The sequence below is a fragment of the Notolepis coatsorum genome, assembly GCF_963971535.1.
Source record: "Notolepis coatsorum genome assembly, chromosome: 1".
NCBI lineage: Eukaryota > Metazoa > Chordata > Actinopteri > Aulopiformes > Paralepididae > Notolepis > Notolepis coatsorum.
In genome coordinates, this window is record NC_140165.1 from 285,701,962 (window position 1) to 285,727,040 (window position 25,079).

General features: G+C 42.0%; 1 protein-coding gene across 2 annotated transcripts in view; it reads left to right on the forward strand.

The window, feature by feature from the left end:
- ecel1 (endothelin converting enzyme-like 1) overlaps positions 1 to 25,079 on the forward strand; it is a 169,259-nt gene that overhangs the window by 119,563 nt on the left and 24,617 nt on the right. For both annotated transcript variants that reach the window (XM_084335646.1, XM_084335647.1), the window contains exons 14-16: positions 1,653 to 1,718; positions 7,744 to 7,839; positions 23,497 to 23,573. In XM_084335646.1, coding sequence (XP_084191772.1) covers positions 1,653 to 1,718; positions 7,744 to 7,839; positions 23,497 to 23,573 — 239 coding nt within the window. The remainder of the gene's footprint in view (positions 1 to 1,652; positions 1,719 to 7,743; positions 7,840 to 23,496; positions 23,574 to 25,079) is intronic.

Here is a 25,079-nt window from a genome sequence, read left to right on the forward strand (position 1 = left end):
CGCACGCGACCAGAGGGGAGCTCGTGGCGGCGCGCGAGTAGCCGGAGCTACCCCGCGCTGGGCCTTGGCCGATAGCAGCAAGCTAACGTTTCCTAGTGATCACAACAGGCTAGCGCCGCAGCTAACAGCTGACTGGCTAACAGTAGGCCCAACCTCTGTAGGCCACGCAGTGATCCCAGCAGGCTAAGGCCGCAGCTAACAGCTGACTGGCTAACCGTAAGCTAAGCAGCTATCACCTGAACTTGTACACAATGATATAACACTCACCCAGACAGGCCGCCGTTCTGAAACCCTCCTCACTTTTTAAGAGAAAAGAGAAACAAGATGTCAACACAGCTTTACAACGGTGATTTTACCAACACCCGACGGAGCCAGCACAATACCAAACTGGCCTGTGTAGCTGACTTGAACATAGATCTTCCGCTATCGAACATCTATGCACATATCTCCTCGTGAAGGAATACTCTCATTTGGATATGAAAGAAGGGGCTACACGGTGACAGAGAGATACCCACTCGTCCAGAAAACACAGGGATCACCAGTGTTAATGGTCGCGGCCCACTAGTTAAAACTATAATGGTCTTCAGACCAAGGTCTTCTGTCGTATAGGAGGCTGAACAAAGGACCCTAGCCTGGGGCCGGTTTTCATAAACATTGTCAATTAGCCCCCATAGCACTAACAGACAAGTGAAGCCTGCCAGCAACAGTACTCACCCAACCTGAAACCCACCGCTTCTCACAACAGCGGCGCGTCCTACAGTTCAGCTGTGGCCTGAAAGGTTTCACCCCAACCAACACAGCAAGGAACTGCAGTTGAGAAGCATGCAGCGGCGTGCTCCCAATACGAAAACCGGTGGAGGGTTTTAGAATGATCACCATCTTCCAGACACTCCAGTGACGAAGACAACATCGCCGTATTTTCTCGAAAATAGTGAGAGAGAAAATAAAGATATGATGTCAACGTATCTCCTTGTTCTTCCTTTCCTTGTAAACATTGCTTTTCCAGTCAATATTTTTCTCCACGTCAAGTGGGCATATGAGCAACACGTTGCTTGTGATGAAATTTGAGAAGGAGATGAGTGTGTGGCACCATCCCTGCTTATATAGGTAAGCGGATGGGGGTGTGGCCAGATGAATGCTGGCATTTAAAGGTACATTTGTGAAATTATTCAGTGTATATATGCTGAAGCGAGATATATGCATGAAATGCTGAGCGTGAGCTAGTGTGATACAGAACCCTTTCACCGCCACAATACAGAAGGTTAACCATTTCACTGCAGCACAGCAAAGGGTTAACCCTTTCACACTACAGAAGGTTAACCCTTTCACTACCACACTACAGAAGGTTAACCATTTCACTACCACACTACAGACGGTTAACCCTTGTAGTGTGGTAGTGAAAGGGTTAAGAAGCTCCTAAAAGCATAATTTTCTTAATCTCTTAGGTTTTGTTTTTTTGTAAAGTGTTACTTTGTTATCCTGCCCTTTCTTTTCTTCTCTTATGTTTTGATTTGGGTTTTTCAAGTTTGGGAAGCACTTAACTCTACTGGATAGGTTCTGCTATGTAAAATAAAGATGTACTTAATAACGCTAATAGATTAAAACTCAAATCAAGAGATTTTGAGACTTATTTGCATTTTACCTGTGTACAGGTGAATGGCCGTCTGACGCTGGGTGAGAATATAGCTGATATGGGAGGTCTCAAGCTGTCTTACTTCGTAAGTAAAGGTCCTACATTTCATTCTCGAGCGCAGCCATCTTGTGTTGTTTGAAAAAGTGCATGTGGTGGAGGAGGGAAACACTGTGATTGGGAATGCGTCATTCCACTCTGGAGAGAGGTATTGGTTGGTAATATCTCCAGCAAGGGAGGTATTGCCTGGGGATGGGGGAATCCCACAACCTATAGGAGCAGAAAGAAATAAAAGAAATAAAACGTTTTGTTTTATTTGTCACATATGAGGTTGTGTTGGTGACAGGTATAGACAACTCGGGTTGTTATGGTTACGTCATTCACAAATGGGTCACGTGGTGTTGTAGTAGTAGTAAAGTGAGCTGTTCACCGGCGGGTTTCAGGTTCGGTAATGATGAGGGGGTAAACGGGGAAGTCACACTTTGTTGACCGCACGCTACACTGTGATAAACCAAGCTGTGAGATGCACTTTAGTTTTGTAGTATATGAACTAATCTAACTTCAATAAACTAACCAAAGGCAGTATCCTGGAGCAGTGATTTTATGACAAGCGGCGCGTCTGGCAGGTATCATTACTTCCCCAATTTAGTCTCTCTGTGACTGACTACAGTTTGTTTGGACAGTCGCCATACAGGTAGGCTACATGTACATTAAAGTGAAATGTTTGGTTCTGTATGGGCCCGCTGAGATTGTGCTTCATACAGTAAAAAGTCAAAAGAATAAAGGCCAAACACTATACAAACTAAAGTACAACCTAAAGTACAAAGTGAAGTACAAAATGCAAACAATAAAGTACAAATGCAAAAATGCAAAAAAAACGAGGTAGGGATGTAATGCAAATATTTTTTTAATAAATAAATAAAAATATGGTGTTGTGTTGAAAGTGTTTAAAGGGGAACTATCTTATAAATGGCCTTTTCCATGGGTTGCATTGTTTTCTAGCAATGTGGGGTTGTACCAACACTGTCTAAGTCTCAAATTCTATTTTTGGCGCATTCCTCCAGTTCAGATGAGACTAAATCCAAGGGAGGATTTAGGATTTGCCATCTACCCTGGAGTTAGACAAGAAGATACATACCTGTTTTCTTCTCTGTGCATGCAGTAGGAGTAGGAAGAGGCGCACCGTTAGCCTAGCTTAGCGTCAGTCACTGGAAGTAGGTTCCTCCATTAGCCTAGTTCCCAACGTCTTCCTACTCCTACTGCATGCACAGAGAAGAAAAGGGTATGTATCTTCTTGTCTAACTCCAGGGTAGATGGCAAATAAGCGAATTTCCCAAAATGTTGGCGTTTTCCTTTAAGGTGAGTGTTTAAAGTGAGTGTGTGCATGTGGATGTGTGTGCAATGAATGTACAGTAGAATGGATGGGTTAGTGTTAGAGAGTAATTGAGCATCCTGATAGCCAGGGCCCAGTAGTTCAAAACGTTGAATCCCTATCAGATCAGATTTGAAATCCCATTTTTTGTGATCCAGGATCAGACAACTTGGCCAGATTTTGTCCCAGTATTTCAAAGCAATTCAGGATAGGATCACCCTGATTACTAGATCCTGAATATCAGCAGTGATGGGAATAACGGCACTATAAGTAACTTCGTTACTAACGGCGTTCGTTTTTTCAGTAACGAGTAATCTAACGGATTACTCTTCCAATCTTAATAACGTTGTTACCGTTACTACAAAAAAATGCGGCGCGTTACTATGAATGAACCTGTTTCTTTCATCAGACATATCTCTGCGCCGAGAGGCAATAATATGTTCTTCCTTGTTTAGTGGACAGTGCGCGAGCCAAGCATACATGCTGACGATTGGCTGAGGTTGAATACAATGTCATGGTAAGCCAATCAGAGGTGGAGGTGGGCGGGTGTCTAAAGCATCCAGAGTCTGACACACAGCGCGACAAGACAAGCGATCACTGATCAGTCAGCATGAGACCGCGGTCCGTGTAGTGTACGTTTTGAGCTCAAAAACGAATCCAACGAACAACACAATGTCAACATGAGACCGCGGGTCCATGAGCGTTTTGTGTTCACTCTTTGCAGCGCAGGGCACTGAGTGGCTCTACTGCAGTGCTGACAGCCTTATCAACAGTGCTGCACTTCCTGGTTTAATAGCACAGGCTTCAGCTGCTCAGAGATATATATCTCTGTATGTCATGCATGTCTTAAATGTAATGATTAGATTAGTTTAGATGATTCGATTAGATTCTTATGTTCTTATGTATGTTGTGTATGTCATGGATTGATTGATTGAAAAGTTTATTAACAGATTGCAGAATGGGTACAGTACAGTACAGCTCAATACATACAATTGTTAAGGGGATGCAGACCAGAGAAAGACTTTCGTCATAAATGTCATGAATTTAAAATGGGGGACCCTGATGTAAACAAGACGAAACTCTTTCTCTGGTCTGCATCCCCTTAACAATTGTGTGTATTGAGCCGTACTGTATTGTACCCATTCTGAAATCTGTTAATTAAAATGTTCAATCAATCAGTATATATTTGTTATTTATTTTTGGTATAGTGCTTAACAAGCATAATTTAATGTTGCCCAGTTGTGGCCTGTTGAGGGGCAATACATATCAAAAGTTCCAAAACATCTATTCTGTTTGTATTTGTATGATCCACTATATAAACGTAGTAATTATAATATCTACATAGCCTACATGGCATTTGATTGGAGGCTAGTCTCACTTTGTCCCACAGCAACATTAAAATAGTTTAGATTTGTGTATGTTGTTTATGTAAAAAAAAATCTTGAAGGTAACGCAATAGTTACTTTCTGAAGTAACTAGTTACTTTTATAATTTGTAACTGAGTAAGTAATTTAGTTACTTTTTGGAAGAAGTAACTAGTAACTGTAACTAGTTACTTTTTTAAAGTAACTTGCCCAACACTGAATATCAGTGCTTTAATCCTACCAATCTCCATCTAGTGGATATGAAAAATAATACAAGGAAGACAAGAGACCACATTGCAGAGACATCTATAATGTCTAATTGTATTTTTTAAATACATAAAGGACATAAAATCATAATGGAATTGTAATAAAAGAAAATACACCCACTAGGGTAACAACAAAAAAAACATGAATTCAAAGGCAGCTGGATCATCCAGGCGTGGTTTGAGGAGCTGAATTCTAAGTGAGGTTGCAGTTTTCTGAAGCCGGCACAGCTGTATTTTTCTTTAATATAAATTACATTTGTGATTGACAATCTTTGTTGTAATACTTTTATGAGCATAAACATTTATGTCATCAACATTTGGTTGAAAACAAAATAGGCCACCACAAAGGTGATGACTTTTTTTTGAAAATGTTTTTGTCATGAAGGCTAAAATTGTATATTATTTCAGTTAACAAATGTTGCCATCTTATTTATATTGAAACATATATTTTTTTATAAATTGTATACAACATTTTGCTCTGGAAATCCATACCTCTGGTAGGATAAAGATAATATTTTTTTTTTTATCAAACTGACTGTTTTGAAGATTTGATCCAGATTAAAGCTTGGATTCTATTTCCTGATCTGATCGAATATCAAAGTGATCCTAATCCTGTTTTTTGGTTTTGAACTACCCAAAATCCAAATCTGATCCGATCAGGTAATGATTAAATGTTTTGAACTACTGGGCCCTGGGGATAGAAGCTCCTTTTGAGTCTCTCTGTACTGGCCATGAGACGTGGAGGAATTAGAACATTTCCTTCAGGTGGTCAGACAGAGAATGTGGGCTGTGCGTTTGGTCTCAACAGTAGCATTGTTGACATTAAATGCAAAAAAAGAGACAATTTCTAAATGTAACCTAAATGTAATGCTAGAGAGCATTCATAGCAGTCTATTTCATATTCATTGTTAGATTCAGATTCAGAGTTTTATTTGCCACATGGAAGTAATATAAATCATAGTTCATACAAACAAATAAATCCAGTTCTACCATGGGCAAAAGGAGCAGGAAGAAGAAAGAAAATCATATAATTACCTGCCCCCTATTCCTGAACTAAACAAGTAACACTTGTTAAGATATACCTACAGTATATTTGATCTATCACGGCTGGTGAATTTCTTGTCTCAAGTTGAAACATTTTGAAGCAGAGTGAAGCTGTGTCTGTTCGCCTGTTCGGTGTCTTTCCATTGACTTTGTATGCATTTGCGCCTTTAAAATGTTTGTATCTGAATGTACTGTAAGAGTTTAATATGTAGGTACAACTGACAGGTTTTAGTTTAATTTATATTTTCATGATCCCCTGGGGTCTTCCTGGGATCCGACAGAGAAATTACAAGGTGTAACAAACAGTTGTATACATTATATATACCGGTATGCACTGCACACTTTTTAGAACTGTATATAGTAATCTTTATTTTAGTCATCTTATTTTATTCTATGCTCAAATTATTGTATTTTTATTATTGGAAGCTGCTATGAATGAATGAATGAATGAAAACTTTATTTAACAGATTGCAGAATGGGTACAATACAGTACGGCTCAATACACACAATTGTTAAGGGGATGCAGACCTGAGAAAGTCGTTAGTCTTGTTTCCATCAGGGTCCCCCATTTTCAATTCATATAGACATTTATGACATACACAACATACATACATTTATGGCATTGGGACATATAGGTATTTAGTACTGATACATTTGTGACATAAACGGTATTCAAATATACAGTACTGTTACCCCTAGATCCTGACAGAGTATATACATATGATGGGGAGGGGACTGTACATTAGGAGGGGGTGGGTGGGTGGGAGAGAGATATACATATGGCGGGGAGGGAATATATACATGCGGTGGGGAGGAGACTGTCTATTAGGAGGTGGTGGGGGTTTTGGGCATTTACGGTGGCCAGTTTCTAATTGCAGCCTCCCGTAGGTGCTCTTTAAGAGCGGTTTTGAATGTGGGTAGGGATTCACATTCCTTTACAGCTTTAGGTAGGGCGTTCCACATTGATGTGGCATAATTGCGAAACGTATTTAGTCCCTTGTTTGAGCCGAATCTGGGTTTAACATGATTTGTTGAGCTTCCTCTGGTGTAGTGGTTGTGGTATTCACTGACCTTTGGGAAGTATTTTGACATGTACATGGGTACCTTAGTTGTATAGTGTATCTTGTAGTCTATCTATAGTCGAGGGACCACAATAAATAGATGTTCACTGTTCTTGCTGTAAAGTACTGAAATAAGTGACAATAAAGGAATCTGAATCTGAATATATACATTTAGGCATTTACATTACATACAAAAGATAAGACAAACAATTACATGTGCTTTTAGACACTTCCATCAGTAAACCATTAGACACTACAAACAAAAACAAAAATGTACTTTTTGTCCATGCAGTTAATTGTATTAACAACAATTGTATTGTTTTCTTAAGTTGGAAGTGGCTCTGGTATTTGTTTTAATAGTGTGATTTGGTAAAGAGTTCCATCCAGTAATGGCTCTGTAAAAGAGTGGCCTGGTGGTTTGAAAAGCCATTCCCGTTCTTCCCGGGCAGTGTGTCGAAGTGTCCTTGAGCAAGACATGTGTGTGTGTGTGTGTGTGTGTGTGTGTGTGTGTGTGTGTGTGTGTGTGTGTGTGTGTGTGTGTGTGTGTGTGTGTGTGTGTGTGTGTGTGTGTGTGTGTGTGTGTGTGTGTGTGTGTGTGTGTGTGTGTGTGTGTGTGTGTGTGTGTGTGTGTGTGTGTGTGTGTGTGTGTGTGTGTGTGTGTGTGTGTGTGTGTGTGTGTGTGTGTAAAAGAAAAAAAAGGAAAAGGAAAAAAAGAAATGCCTGTGTAATAAGCATTTGATGGTCTAAAAAGTGAATCTGTCTCTCCCTATAACCACTCTCTATTCACTGTCTCTGCAACTCTCCATCCTCTCTCTCTTTCTCTCTCTATCTCTCTCTCTCTCTCTCTCTCTCTCTCTCTCTCTCCATCCTCTCTCTCTTTCTCTCTCTCTCTCTCTCTCTCTCTCTCTCTCTCTCTCTCTCTCTCTCTCTCTCTCTCTCTCTCTCTCTCTCTCTCTCTCTCTCTCTCTCTCTCTCTCTCTCTCTCTCTCTCTCTCTCTCTCTCTAGGCGTATCAAAAGTGGGTGAGAGAGCACGGTCCAGAGAGGCCGTTGCCTGGACTCAAATACACACATGAACAACTACTCTTCATTGCCTTCGCACAGGTACCAAACCTTCTACACTCCTACCTCTCTTTTGTTGCAGCAGCCTACGTAATGATGGGGGCATTTAAAAGATGCTGCTGTTTTCATGTTCATTGTGTTCGGCTCAAACATACTGTAAATGTTGTTGATTGTTTCAGCTACATTGTCAGTGTTCTAGTACACTAGTAAGAATCACATAATCATCATCATCAACCTTTATTTATTCTCGAAAAGACAACTGAGGTCACCCTCATTTTCAATGTCATCGAGACTTTACAGACATTTCAATGCACACATTTCTACAATATAACAATAATAAACATGAATAACTATATATAGTATAAAATGAACATAGGCATAATATCAGCACACAGATTGACACGATAAAAATCAATGCATAAATTGCAGGTATAAAAAACATGCAGACTTAATAATGACATAAAATAAGTACAAAAGTACAATGTCGCTCGAAGGCATGTGAACCCCCCCAGGGAACAGTTAGTCCCCCAAAACACCCCACACATCAATCCCTAACACATCCCCATCCAAGACACACACCCCGATAAAGCATGCCAGGGCCAAAGGAAAACACAAAACAGCCCGTGCGCCACACACACCGCCCTGCGGGCCGCCCCATCTTCCCCGGTCCCGGTGCCCTCGCCACCACGAGGAAAACCAGCGAATCCCACATCCCCACCCCCAAACTCCACAGAGGAATGACAGGCCACGTGCCCCAGGCCCCGCAGCCACGCCAAAGGCTCTACTCCAAACACTCAAGCAGACAGACACAACAGCTGCCAAATGAGAAGACACGCAGACACATTTGCTACTGTGGCTCGGCTGTGAGATCACTAGAGCAGCGAAAATGCCTGTTTTAATTAGTGTTTCTCACAGTACTGTATTAAATGATTATTACATTATCACAAGTTGTAGAATATATTGCCTTTTGTTGAATAAATGCTTTGAAATGGAAATGGAAAACATATTCATCAGCAGCAGCAGACGACTCAAGAACACGTCACAGTGCAGTGCTGTGTGAATGCATCTGGGGAAAACACTCCACCCTCCATCATTCACCCCAGCTGCCTCCCAAGCAGTGCCTATAGGGAGGTGTAGTCTGACGTCACTTTGGACCGCCCGCGAGGTACACCCGTTTAGGGATTTATCATTGGGAAAATGGATTATCGGCTATTGTAACAATTCTGCCTCATGAACATTGGCAAGCTTTCCATTTCTGCACAAAAGGAGTTCCCTTCTATCACTAACATTATTGTTTAAGCATTTTTGGTTGAAATAAAATTTGACGTAATTATTTTACGATTAATTGCGAATATTTTCATGTTGAGCTATAGATTGTGGATGAATACGCACAGAAAGGTACACTATGCAAATGTTCATGCTTTATTTGTTTTAAACGAGACGATTTAGAAATGGGCAATGGGGAAATACGTTGCAATTTCAAACGAGGTGGACTGGCCGGAAACAGCAATGACGTAACCACTACACCTCCCTATAGGCTGCATGGACCCCCCAACACCCACTGTGGTACAGGCTCCTGAGGAGAGACCACTCTGACTCATCATGGACCAACACGAGACACATGTGTCGAAGGATGTCATCACATACTGCAGGGAAAATCACATTGAAATGCTCACCTGCTGTAGGGCTGTCCCCGACTAAGGATTTGGATGGTCGACTATGATTGGCCAAAATTTGCCGTTAGTCGACTATTGGTTCAAAAAAAGAAAAAAAAAATAATTTCTTTTTTTTTTACTTAAAAAATAAATTAAATTATCATTCCATTTGGGCTGTGGGGGGTGCTTAATGTCTGAAGGAGTCGACTGAAGGCTTCTTGTCCTCTGCAAAAGCATGCAATTGGTCCACTGATGGATACATCTTGATATTTGTCTAGTCTAGTGTGTTCATTAGATGGGTGAAATCCTCTTTCAGTGCCTCTGTGCCTGTTTTTGTAGGCAGTTAGCCTCGCTGGTATGCATGCCATTAGCGTTAGCCACGCTTCTAGGCCTCTTTTCTTTTGGAAAGAATGATACAAAAAAATTATAATAATAATATTATAAATATATATATATATTTTTTAATATATATTCGACTAAGAGGTTGGCCAGTCGACTACGGCTCCTTTCGACCGATTAGTTGCTCCACACAACATGTCCTTCAGCCCCTGGACATCACCGTCTTCAACCCACCGAGGAGAACAAGAAAGAAGAAAAGAAGAGGAAATGGCAAAGAAGAATTAGGAGGGGGAAAGGTGCAGGAGGCAAGAAGACAAAGGAATTATCTTATTATTTTTAAATTAATTTCTAGTTTTTGTCATTTGTCATAGTACACACACATACACACACCAGCAGTATCCTGTTCATTAACGTTTTTAAGTTTGCACATTGTTTATAATTTAAATTATAATTGATACAATTTTAGTCAATGAATTGTTTGTCCTTCTTGTATTCCGCAGAAAGATAACATTGGTATTCATTTATTCACTAATTACTAAGGCTGTCAAATATATCGCGTTAATATCGCGTTAACTCCCGATTCTATTAATGCCACTAATTTTTTTAACTCAAGATTAACTACGATTTTTTTTTTTTTTTTTTTTTACTAGACTTCACTCAGGTGTATTATTGATGCTCTCATTGATACTATGTTTGTTTCTGAAGTGTGTGTGTGTGTGTGTGTGTGTGTGTGTGTGTGTGTGTGTGTGTGTGTGTGTGTGTGTGTGTGTGTGTGTGTGTGTGTGTGTGTGTGTGTGTGTGTGTGTGTGTGTGTGTGTGTGTGTGTGTGTGTGAGATATAGAGAGAGAGGGGGGTGAGAGAGATGAGGAAGGGGCAAAAGAGAAAAAGGGCTGGGAGAGTGTGTGTGTGAGGGAGAGAGGGGGGTGTGTGATTAATCAGCCCTTGTGTGTGTGAATGTAACAAGTTCCTAACGTTTTCTTTCCCCTATTATTTCATGCACACTTTATTCATTGTTTTAAATTGTTATTTTCTTTTAAGTTATTTTGTGCATCACTCTGTTTTGAATTTGATGCAAATTTGCAATGCATGAGGGTCATCCTTTTGTGTTAAATGGCTGCACAAAGCAAGCATTTGTTGACTTGCATGTTGATAAGAGTATTAAAACTTGGAACTTGAAAAAGATCTGTTTAAGGTAAAAAAAAAAAAAAAAATGCGATTAATCGTGAGTTAACTATGGACAATTATGCGATTAATCGAGTTAAATATTTTAATCGTTTGACAGCACTACTAATTACACATTAGTAATGGTCTTTGCTGCAGCTATTGGAAAATGAATGGACTATTAATAGATCGCTCCTAGCTTCTGTGGTCCGTGCCGGCAGTTTATAAAAAGGAAAAATTACTAGCCAAAACGAGCTTAGCATTGCAGATCAAGTCACCAGGGATGCGTTCTTCATGGGACGGGGTTGCACGCAGTGCAGCCAAAGTTTTGTGAGCAGAAGCTCGTGCACGCACACGCACGGATGTGCACGGCACGCGCGCGCACACAGGAATGCACTGCACTCGCCAACTCGCTATAAGTACCCACCTGGGCTACTTTGCATATCAATAGCACCGGTCGTCAGGTGTGTTAAATACGTTCTCAGATACATTCACACAGAACTTGTGAATGAAATGTGTTACATTCCATTTGTAGAGGAAATTAGGCATCGTCTTTAGTCTGTGCTTAAGCGAGGGAACATTTATGCGCGGGAGAGCGCGCGCACGCGCCTGGAGCGAGCGTGCACGTGGCGTCCTTAGCATGCGTGCAATCAATGTTGATATGAGGAACGCAACACTGCAAGTCACCCAACATCACCAGCGTCAGTGCGTTCTGTGCAATTTGGTGTTTAAGAATTGTTTACCAAAACATAAAATATTTTGGTGGAACGCAATTCTCCCATTAACCCCACATGCAGCATCATGGACAAAATGGCTGGTAAACAGTAAAGGAAAAGACCATTATTTATGCCATAGGCGGGAAAGAAATGCACCGGGCTTGATATAATGACGTGGCCATGTGAGAAGTCTATTGACATTATAAGCTGGGGTACTACATAATCTAGACATGGCTAACGTTATAGATAGCTAGACACGGCTAACGTTATAGATAGCTAGATATGGCTAACGTTATAGATAGCTAGACATGGCTAACATTATAGCTAGCTAGACATGGCTAACGTTATAGATAGCTAGACATGGCTAACGTTATAGATAGGCTAGCTAGGGACCATGGGACCTTATTTTGGAAAGAATTGGTGCTGTCAATTGATTAAAATATTTAATCTGATTAATCGCATGATTGTCCATAGTTAACTCGCGATTAATCGCAAATTTATCGCATCTTTTTCTTTTTTTTATCTACCTTAAACGGATCTTTTTCAAGTTTTAATACTCTTATCAACATGAGAGTCAACAAATGCTTGCTTTATGCAGCCATTTAACACAAAAGGATGACCCTCATGCATTGCAAATTTGCATCAAATTCAAAACAGAGTGATGCACAAAATAACATAAAAGAAAATAATAATTTAAAACAATGAATAAAGTGTGCATGAAATAATAGGGGAAAGAAAACGTTAGGAACTTGAACATTACATTCACCCACACAAGGGCTGAGGACTCACACACACCACCCTCTCTCTCTCTCTCTCTCTCTCTCTCTCTCTCTCTCTCTCTCTCTCACACACACACACTCTCCCAGCTCTCTTTCTCTCTTGCCCCTTCCTCATCCCCCCCCCCCTCTCTCTATCTCTCACACACACACTTTGAGTCAGAAACAAACATAGTATCAATGAGAGTATCAATAATACACTTTTTACAATAAAACTTTTTCTAAATGTTAATCGTATGTTAAAAAAAATTGTGGCGTTAACAGAATTGTGCGTTAACGCGTTAATGATGTGTTAACTTTGACAGCCTTAGAAAGAATATGTACGTAGTCAACAGCGAGAGACACCATTAATTTTGATCCCATTTGAATTGTGCCATGAATTACACATAATTTTGATGTTTTTCAAAGTTAATTGGTCAGCTAGCTAATGGTACTGTAGAGGTGGATGGCAATCAATAAGACACTGGAGAGAGTGGATCCATTTCAATTGACTATTCTTTGTTTAGTTCCTGCATAGCATTTCACACATCATGGCATGCAATGCCTCACTTCCTGTATTCATGCTTCTTCTTCATGCCTGTCTAGGCAGGTCACCTCTGTTGACACCAAGTGGTGCAAATAAGTAACTGCATGCTTCACACTGTGTAACAGTAGGACACAACATTTCCTCTCTTTGTAGAAAAACATTTCCTCAGAGGCTAAATAAAATTATCTCAGAACCTGCATTCAGGCATAACCATTTTCCTTAACTGTACTCAGTACTGTATGAATAAAGGTTAGTAAACCAGAAAATATAAGAAAGGTGAACATGAACATGAACACAAAATACTCTGTTTCACAGATCTGAAATAGGATACAACTGTAGGATTTTTCTTCTTTTTTTTTAACACTACATTGCATACTTTTGAAAATACAACAAAACAAAAGATCTGTTGACAAGCTACATTCGGAAGACCAATATCTAATCAGTCACATATTCTTGCATCCAGTTAGGCTTCTTTCTGACTCGTGGTTTCTTTGGAGAGGCAAGGTCAGGTGAAGCAGGAATGTTCTGTGGCTTTACGGCTGCACAGCGATCAGGAGCTAGGTGAGAGGCGTTCCATCTTCGGCCATCTTCCAGCAAGTATGTGCTTTGGCCGACCTTCTTAGTGACTCTCAGGGGAGCACCAAACTTTGGGTGAGCTTTGGGCACATGGAGAGGTGTTTTCACCCGTACACTATCCCCTTCTTGAAAAGGTGGAGTGCATGCGCCTCGTTTTCCATCAGTATAAGTCTTCATCTTGTGTTAATGGCGTGTGACTTTCTCTCGTACCTGTTCATCCGAGACAGGGTCAGTATGAGAGCGCGGCAGGGCAGTCAACTTTGTGCGCATCTTCCGGCCATACAGTAGTTGATAGGGAGACACACCTGTAGCTGCATGCGGTGTGGCACGGTAAGCCATCAGGAAGGCAGTAATGGCAGGTTTCCATGGTACAGACTGTATGATAGCCATCTGCACAGTCTCTTTCAGGACACGATTGAAACGCTCTATGGCGCCATTCGCAGCAGGGTAGTACACAGAGACTCTGTGGTGTACAACATCCCGTTCAGCTAGGAAAGCAGCAAAGTCAGCTGAAGTAAACTGTTTTCCATTGTCTGTCACAATGGATTCCGGGTTTCCTTGTTTACTGAAGACGGAGGAGAGGAAGGATGTAACATCCTTTGTAGTGATATTTGCAGTGAAAGCGACCTCTGGCCACTTGCTGTAGTAGTCAATCAGAGTGATGGCATATCGACAGTCCCATGTAGCTGTTTCAAAAGGACCGACAATGTCCATTGCAAGCTTTTGCCATGGCCTGTCCGGGAATGTAACTGGTTGTAGTGGAGCAGGGCGTGGCTTTGCAGTCTTGTCATTGGACTGGCATGGCTGACATGACTGAATTGTAGAGTGGACCAGGTCATCCATCTTTGGCCACCAGTAGTACTCTCTCAGGCGTTGCTTTGTTCGCACCACTCCTTGGTGTGTCTCGTGTGCAAGAGCCACCAGAGTAGCACGCAGTGCGATTGGCACAACCAGACGTGCTCCCCGAAGCACCAGTGAGTTTTCCACTGACAGTTCATGACGTATGGGGAAGTATGGGGCAACTTCTGGACTCAGCATTTTCACCTTTTGTGGCCAGCCACGTGCAATCTGTTTACGGAGTGCAGAAATCTCCGGGCAAGAGGCAGCAGCAGCCTCAAAGTCAGTAATGGGCAGAGCAGCAAGAGCATCAGTGATGTAGGCAACCATTTCGGGCTCCGCATCCAGGGCAGGGTCAGGAGCTCCAGGAAGTGGAAGACGGGACAGGCAGTCAGCCGTGTAGTTGTCTGACCCTGGGCGGTAGATCACATCATAGTCATAGGTCAAGAGCCTGGCAGACCAGCGTGCAATGCGCATTCCAGCACGACCTATGCCTTTAGTAGTAAGCAGTGTAGTGAGGGCTTGATGGTCAGTACGTAAGGTGAATTTTCGCCCCCACAAGTATGTGCGCCACTTTTCCACTGCCCAAACACATCCCAGCGCTTCCTTTTCTACAGTGGAGTATTTGCGTTCCACTGTGTTGAGAGCCCGGGAGGCAAAAGCCACTGTATGTTCCTCCCCGTCAGGATGAAGCTGGGTGAACACAGCTCCCAAGCCGTAGTCTGAGGCGTCAGTAGACACCACTGTATGCAGGGAAGGATCGAAAAGGGCAAGGGCAGTACTGTTCACCAGTAGCAGTTTAATTTTCTGAAAACTCTTCTGTGCCTCACTCGTCCAGTGAAAGTCAATGTCTTTCCTGATGCATGCCCGCATTGGCTCAGATTCTGTTGCATAGTTCGGGATGAACTTTGAATACCATGAGACTAGGCCTAGAAAAGAGCGAAGGGCAACGCCATCTGTCGGAGCTGGGGCATTCAAAACAGCTTCGATGTGCTCTTTGTCAGGCGCAATACCTTCAGCTGACACCACGTGGCCCAGGAAGCGTAGACTTGACTGATTATAGCAGCACTTTTCCTCATTCAGGAGTAGACCTGCCTCTTGCAGGCGGTGTAGAACTTGCTTCAGTCGAGCATCATGTACTGTGCTGTTGGCTCCATAGATGATAATATCATCCAGATAATTCTGCACCCCTGGCAGGCCTTTGAGGATGGTAGCCATCATCTTTTGGAATGCAGATGGTGCAGAGGAGAGGCCATAGGGCACACGGCAGTAGCGGAAGAGTCCTTCATGGGTAATGAAAGCAGTCAGGTCCCTACTTTCCTCATGTAGGGGCACCTGGTGGTAGGCACTAGCCAGATCAATGGTTGAAAACACTGTGGCCCCACGCAGAGTGGACAGCAGCTCATCTATGTGTGGAATTGGATAGCAGTCTGTAATGACAGCCTTGTTTGGCTCTCGGAGATCCACACACATACGAATGTCTCTTGTCTTCTTTCGTGTGACAACGATAGGAGACACCCAGGGGGAAGCATCAATCCTCTCTATCACACCAGCAGCCAGCTGTCTGTTTATCTCTTCTGTAACTGCATCTCTCACAGACAGGGGCAAACGGCGCAGTTTTTGTCGAACCGGGGGAACAGAGGCAGAGACTTTGACCCGGTGCACAAACTTTTTAGCACAACCAACTAGTGGGGGAGAGGTAGAGAGGTGCAGCACAGGGGCAGTTGGAGCAGAGGCAAAAGGAGGAGGAACCACAGCACCTCCTACAATGTGAATGTTCAGTGCAATCATCAAATCCAGGCCCAGCAATGGGGTCCCCTTCTCCACCACAAAGAAGGTTGCTGCAGCAGTGACATCATCTCTAGTCACCAATGCTGAAAGACATCCCAGCACAGGTATAGGTGACTTGGTGTATGTGATTAGTTGAATAGAAGGTGGTGTTAGGTGTGACTCACCAAAATGTTCTTCAAACACACTTCTGGGCAGTATGGACACTGGGGACGCAGAGTCAACAACCAGGTCCATGGCATAGACTGGTGAGCCTGAAGGCTGGATCTTGACATTGCATTTTATTTTATCAGATTTACCGGCAGCCTCTTGAATGCACAGGACAGTCAATTCAGGAATCTCCACTTCTCTTACTTGATGTGTAGGAGCAGAGCGGCACACTCTGGCAAAATGTCCCTTCTTGTTACAAGTTTTGCAAGTAGCCTTAGCAGCAGGACATGAGGGAGCATTTGCTAGGTGACTGTCAGATCCACATCTGAAACATGTACGGGAGGACTTCCCAGTTGCAGCAGTAGGTGCAGGTGTGAATGGTTTATGCTGAGGCCGTGATCGAAATAGTTTCTTTTGCACTGCTTGTACTTGAAAGCTAGGTTTATCTCCAACCATGCATTTAGCTTGTTCAGCTGCAGACTCAATCTGTGTAGCAAGTGTGATAGCCTTGTCTAGAGTGAGATTAGGCTCCAGTAGTAGCTTCTCCCTAATATGGGCATTTGTAACATATTGGATAAGCTGATCACGCAGCATCTCATCATTCTTATCACCAAAGTCACATGATGATGCAAGCTCTCTGAGAGCAACCACATATTGGGCAACAGTCTCATGTGGGCTTTGTACCCTTTTTCTGAATGTGTGACGTTCCACTACCACATTAGTCATTGGTGTGAAGTGTGCACTTAATGCAGTAACAGCAGCATCATAGGTATCACCTGTGTTTGGCAATGAGTGAAAAGTCCTCTGTCCTTCTGTTCCAAGGCAGTGAAGAAGAACAGCTCTTTTCCTTGCATTAGGCCAAGCATTCCCTGTTGCATTTATGACCAGTAGGTAGTTGTCAAACATTAGCATCCATGTCTTGAAAGGAATTGTAGGCTTTCCAGGGCATTGCAAAAACGGAGCAGGATTATGCACATTTACAGCCATCTTCACAAATAAATTGTCAAAAATAGTCTTCTGTAATCAAACTGTAGCAGGTGGGTTATCTCGTCGCCAATTTGTAGAGGTGGATGGCAATGAATAAGACACTGGAGAGAGTGGATCCATTTCAATTGACTATTCTTTGTTTAGTTCCTGCATAGCATTTCACACATCATGGCATGCAATGCCTCACTTCCTGTATTCATGCTTCTTCTTCATGCCTGTCTAGGCAGGTCACCTCTGTTGACACCAAGTGGTGCAAATAAGTAACTGCATGCTTCACACTGTGTAACAGTAGGACACAACAGGTACGTTATAGCATCAAAGGCTAACGTTAGCTAACTTGCTTGTCAATCAACTTTTTTGACTTGGCAAAATTATCTTTTAAATTGACAAACGTCTCCATACGTCGCCCATACATATTTTTTCCAAAATAGGGTCCCATGGTGGTTAGCAGAAGGGGAGGAACTTCGTCTCTCTATTGATTTTCAAATGTAACATCCAGTTGAAATCACGCTATGCGGTCTGTACGGAACACCAGTAAGAAGCATTTTGTACAAAAGTATTCTGTACTTCTGTATGACAACTATTAAAGAAACTTGAAACTTGAAACCATTGGTCACTTCTTTCACTCTGTATGGAACATTGTCGAGCCTTGACCATTGATCTTCCATACACAGATGGAGGGTGTACCTTTCTCAAATACTATTGGTCCAAAAGACATCAGTCAAAGTTGTGACTGTAGATGTATTCCCCCGGGGGAATGAGCACACAAACATGCTTGTCTGGCTCTTAGCAACAGAGTGGTCGCTGAAGGGGTGAAAAGTGTACAGAACATGATTAGTCTACATTAGCTAACTCTGAGCTGGCTATCAAGCCATGACACCAATTCCTGGATGGTTGGGGGGGCGTGTGGCATTGTGGGTGGTCTGGGATGGCACTGGGAGCTTTTGGACACTTTGGGGTGCTACAGTATGGGGGTTGTGGTGGGTTTTTCATGCGGGGGTCCCTGAGGTGTCAGAGGTGTTGGTTGGGAGAGTTCAGTGGTGGGGAGTGGCCGGGGTCCGTTGGGACACGTGCGGGAGGCTGGTGTTCGACTCAGGGGGGGGGGGGGGGGGGGGGGTTTGGTTGGACTATGGCACCTATGGCTTCGGCTGGGCCTTCCCCGGACCTTTCCTGGAGTTGGGTGCTGGTCTCTTGCGTGTGCTTTGATGGATTTTGGTTGGTTTTCATAGTTGGGCTCCCTCGGTTCGCTGGCGTTTTGGGGTTCCTTGCATGGGGGGCTCGCTGCGGCTTCTGCTGTGTTTCGGGGGGTCCCGGTGGCGTGTATGCTTTCTACAACGCAGTTGGGTTTCCGGGTTCCTCTGATTGGCCACTAAGCCCACGTGACCCTACGCTATTACACCCCCCTTATCGCCGCCAGTTATCGCTTACGCCCGCGCATGCGCATGAGCCGCAAAAAGCCCCTCAGCCAGCCAGCAATACTAAGCTCCAGTTAACCTAATTTATACCGTAACGAATCATTAAAAAAATATACCGTTAACTGGAATATGTTGTTTCTTTACACATATGTTGGATTATGTAATTGGTTTGTCATGACAAACCAATAAAAAATTGCTACTTTACATCAGGGTGAACGCTGTTGCGTGCCACCACCCACTTCAATGACAGAGCTCTCATATTTGCGAATGCATAAACTATATCTTAAATGATGGCTATGTGTCTAATATGGCCGTCGCTTATCAATGACTTGTTTTGTTTACATCAGGGTGAACGCTGTTGTAGAAAGCATACACGCGTACTGTACTCGTGTAGCACGCGGAAACAGCTGTTCGTGCATTTTTTTCTGGAAATGTTAACTGCAAACAAGTCATTGATAAGCGACGGCCATATTAGACACATAGCCATAATTTAAGATATAGTTTATGCATTCGCAAATATGAGAGCTCTGTCATTGAAGTGGGTGGTGGCACGCAACAGCGTTCACCCTGATGTAAAGTAGCGATTTTTTATTGGTTTGTCATGACAAACCAATTACATAATCCAACATATGTGTAAAGAAACAACACACGCGTCCCGGTGTTGTCTCGGTCTTCTCATTTGACCGCTGTTGTGTCTGTCTGCTTGAGTGTTTGGAGTCGTGGCTGCAGGTCCTGGGGCGCGTGGCCTATCATTTCCTTCGTGGAGTTTGGGGGTGAGGGCGTGGGATTCGCTGGTTTCCTCGTGGTGGCGAGGTCGCCGGGACTGGGGGAGATGGTTCCTGTCGCTGTGCATGACAGTGTGGTGGGAATTGATGTGTGGGGTGATTGGGGGACTGGCTGTTTCGGGGGGGTTCACATGCCTTCGAGCAACATTGTACTTATTTTTTTTTGATCCACTTTTTCTCCCGTTTTCTATGTTTTCTCCCATCCCAATTTCGTATCATCCAATTCAACCCTCCCCTGTCATGAACGCTGTTTCTTGCCTCCCACAAGCCGGCTGCAATGTGGACTAAGTCATACATAGCACAAGTCCCCTCCGGTACTTGAGGTAACAGCAGTCGCATCTTTTCACCTGCGCAGCTCGATCTCTCAGTGGCGAGGAGTAACGCGTGGGAGGCTCACGCTGCCCCCGACACTTCCTGATTCTACTGCGCAGGCGCACCAACCGACCTGTAGGAGACGCGGTCCACAACGCCCAATCCCCACCCTTCAGTTTCCCTCCCCGTAATACGGCCAATGTGTATTACTGCGGACGACCAGCTAAACTGAAAACAATGTGGAGAGCTGGATTCGAACACGCGAACCCAGCGTCTCCACCAGGGGCGTTTTTAGGGTTAGAAAACATTGGGGGCTTCAGCCCGGGGGGGTGGAGGGCCCCCCCCCCCCCCCCCCTTTTTTTTTTTTTTTTTAAACACAGAAATACGCAATTTTAGAGTAATTAGAGATGAATACTGAAGAACTCGAATCATTAGAGGTTCTCAAAGTGAGGTCCATGTCCATGAGAGGGATCTGGGCAGTTCCCATAGAAAATTCAAAGTTAACAGGACCAAATCATCAGTTTCTTATTTATTTATTTAACCTTTATTTTGCCAGATAAAACATTGATCTGGTCCAAGAGGCCCCAACAGGAGTACAAATATACATATATACACATATATATACATATATATATAATATATATACATATACTGTACATACATACACACATATACACCAATAACAAAATAAAAACAGTTAAGAATCATACACATAAGCAAATAAACAAACAAACAAACAAACAAACATTATGCACAGCCTATGTACAAAAGAAATAAACAGTTCATCTCTAGTCTTTACAGTTTTCTTCAATTGCATAAACACTCAAATCAAAAGTATTACACAATTATCAAAACCTTACACTCAAGGAGCAAAACGTAGGCCCAGATTTGCACCCCTATAAGCACAATGTCAGCCTCACACTTTTTGCAAAACAATACACACAGTGATTTGCAAAACACTAAACACACTTCCATTACATTAGACACAGAATGTCAAATTACCACACATATGAGCCAATTGGTTAAACACAGCCATCAGATGCACAAACACACCATTGCTTAATTGTAGATACACCAATCAGGTTTAAGCACTATAAAAATGCAGCAGGTGAGTTCACCTGTCTTCAACCAAAATGGAAAGAGAGTGAAGTACTGTACACAGAGAACGTGAAAATATACAATACATTCACCAAACACTACACAAGACAACCAATGATGCAGACTGATGAAAATATAAATTTTCCCAAATCCGTCAACATGTCAACATGGAGAATCACAACAAAAAATGTTCTTGCCAGATCCATAGGCAAAGAGATAATGTCTAGTATTTTCTGTACTCTATTTACATTTTTTCAAAATTGTTTTTGTTTTACTGTAATTTTAACCTGTACTGGATACAGTATTTTATGTTTGTCTGATATTTGCTGAGCTTACAGTGTTATGCACATAGTAGCATGAAAACTGGGACATGTTTTGTTGTGATTCTCCATGTTGAAATGTTGACTGATTTGGTTATATGGAGAGAACATTTATATTTTCATCAGTCTGCATCATTGATTTGGGTATATGGAGAGAAAATGTTTTTTTAGCAGTCTGCATCATTGATTTGGGTTTATGTAGATAAATAAATTATATTTTCATCAGTCTACTCTACAGCATTGGTCTTGTGTAGTGTTTGGTGAATTTATTGTATATTTGCACATTCTCTGCATACTTCACTTACAGTACTCTAATCACTGAGAAGTAGAATTGCTAAATGTGTTTTAGGTTAAGCACAGCAGTGTGTGTAACTGGTTCAAACAGAATTGAGTCATATGAAACGTGTGTTTCATATGGTAACAAAATGTAGTTTTTATAAATTAGTGTATGATTTTGACAAGTGTTTAATTTAGCAAAGGATCTGAGGTGTTCTGATAATTGTGTGTGTGGTTGTGCTAATTGTGTGTTTTGAAACACCGGGCCCTGTTTTCAAAATCATGCTTAAGCAATCGAAAAAAAACTATTGTGTGTTTCATTATAATTATGTTTCAGTCTTCTCATAAAAGAAATATTCGATTTTTGGGTCTTTTCCTGCCTTTGGTCCGCTTTGCATTCACATCTCAAATGAACCGTAGCAGGGTTCACTTGCAAGAGTGAATGAGCTTTCACACCACCCCAAACCAACCGGACTATCCGAGGAAATGAACCAGGGTTCGATTAAAGCTTATTATAGTTTATCACAGTATCATGAGCATGTCTTTGTCAGTGGACACTGGACATGGGTATGGATGGCTCCAGGTGCTGCTGTGTTAAAGTGCACATCTTCAAGTCCACAAATCGGTGAATGAAAGAATGATAGGATCAAATGAAAACTACTTACTAAAAATGGATTAAAAGTACTAAAAACCAACAAAAAATACCAAACACTAACAAACATTCAGCACAGACAATGGGGATGCTAACATAAAAAAAAAAAAAAAAAAAAAGGTAAAAAAAAAAAAGAAATTTTAAACAATTTTTTTTTTTTTTTTTTTTTTTAAGGTCCGGGGCTAGGAGAAAAACATCCGGGGCTAAAGCCCCGGAAGCCCAGGGCTAACGACGCCACTGGTCTCCACATTGGTGGCGAGTGCCTTGCCCACTACACCACCTAGCCGCCCACATTGTACTTATTTTATGCCTATTCTTATGTCTGCACATTTACGTTGCACTACTTTTATTGTCTTCTTTTTTTTATCAAATTTTTTATTTTCTTTTTCTTTCTTTTTTTCCACATGAAACAAGACAACACAACACAGCAACAATAACAATAAACAGGACTTCACAGGACATAGTACTAACCATAACAAAGATAATAACAATGGAAAAAACAAAAATTTATAAAACAGAATACACAAATTAAATTGCGTTAACACAGACACCACAAAATACATTTCTTCCCCCACTCCCACATTCCCACATTCGTTTTATTGTCTTTTATACCTATTCTTATGTCTGCAATTTATGCATTGTTTTTTATTCTGTCAACTAACTATATGCTGATTTTATGCCTATGTTCATTTTATACTAATTGCTGTGGGGCACTCTGGACTGCGGTCCATGTATGAAGAGTGCTATATAAATAGAGTTATTCATATTTATTATTATGATATTGTAAAAAATTTATGCATTGAAATGTCTGTAAGTCTCGACGACATTGAAAATGAGGGTGACCTCAGTTGTCCTTTCGAGAATAAATAAAGGTTTGAATTGAATTGAATTGAATTGAATTGAATTGAATTGAATTGGCTGACTCTGGAGAAGACGGTAAGCACATTTGTGCATAATGCTGGCGTGTTCCTTTAAGGCTGACTTGGGACTAGTTTCTACCAGCACATACTTGCCTATGCAAAAATGGAGCAATTCCAAAGCAAGTATCCAACACAAGAGTGATGGCATCATTGCTACAGTGATAGAAATCTCATACATATGAAAAGGTATGTCTCTGGAGAGAGATTTAGATGCATTTTAGAGGCACTGGAAGTTATCGAGTAAGTCAATTTCTACTAAAATAAGCTCCTTCAGAGGCAGTAAATGGAACTAAAGCTGTTGGGGTTGGAAGGAAAGTGACTGAGCAACAGATGATGATGATGATGATGATGCTGATGTGGCAAAATGTTGATAGTGATGCTGCTATCCTTTCATCTCCCTCGCTTGGCAGAACTGGTGTATGAAGAGAAGATCTCAGTCCATCTACCTGCAGCTGCTAACTGACAAACATGCACCAGAGCACTACAGGTAGGCCTACACACACACACACACACACACACACACACACACACACACACACACACACACACACATACACATACGTACATTTCTAAAACATTGTCCATGTGTGTCTTTTTCAGGCCTGGAAAACACTATTTACAAATTCCATGACTTTTCCAGGTCTTCCATGACTGTAGGAACCCTGCCTCAATTTAACCTAAATCTAGTCCTAATATTAAAGGGATAGTTCCGATTTATCGACATGTGGTATGCAATACTTGCTAGTAGTGTAGTTGATGTAATGCCATTGGCTTACTTACATTTACATTTAGCTGACGCTTTTATCCAAAGCGACTTACAAGTTCTGTACGACAAGTCATCAAGAAGGGCACAACTCTATCAGCTGAGTAACAATGTTCATCAAAGTGTTGAGTGCTACAGTGTAGGTTAGTATATTAGGACAAGTGAATGACAGTAAGGTTAGTTAGGGTTAGATAAAAGAAAATTCTATCAGGAATCACTCACGTCATTAGTTTAACCATTAATTATAATGCAGAATAAATGGCAATGGCATATATAGTTAGTCTTGGCGATATGGTTCTACTCTGTGCTCCCTGCTGCAAGAGCTTAAAGCATAACAATTTACAAAGAAGATAAAGCATAACAGCAAACTGATCACTAGCCTACTGTAGTTGTTGGCCAAAAATACCTCTCCCAGAGTTTTAAACTAGGATAGTGGTCCATATCCGCTTCCATTGATTTGTACTAAGCTAGGTAGGTAGGTTTCTACTGAACACACGTCTGACTCTAGAGTAGACAGTAATGGCATTTCCCATAATGTTGGCATGCCCCTTTAATGGGTGGAATGACCCCTTGCTGCGTTAAAGTCTCCCAAACATGCACTTAATGGGTGGAATTAAAATGAGTGACCCGTTGTTGCCTTAATGGGTGGAAGAGGATTTCTCCAGCCACTGCCAAATAAGCAAATGTGTTCAGATACACAAACATAGACTAAGCTATCCAAAATCACAGAACCAACATTATGTATAATATGTTTCACTTTGAAAGCTACTGTACAATATAAGACATTACAGGATTGGTGAGTAAAACTAATGGAGGAGATTGATTGGTTGATTCTATAGAAAACATATGGTTATCCTATAACCATAGTTATATGAGTATAGCGAGCGCTCTGCTCTATTGGAACCCTATCCCTTATCAATCTAATACTGAATAAATTTCTTCACATGTACACACCCATCCGCCTGGCCACACCCACATCCGCTCCTCTACATAAGCGGGGACGTGGCCATACTAACAGCTCCTTCCCAAGTCTTTCACCACGGGGGGGGGGGGCACGGGGTCCTCAGTGAGTCAGAGCAGAGCGCTCGCTATACTCCTATAACTATGGTTATAGGATAACCGTATGTTATATTATCGTATAGCTTACGCTCTGCTCTATTGGAACACAGGAGCTGAGCAGAGCAGAAGCTCGACAAATGTACCCGCTGAGGCCCCCCACAACCATCAGAA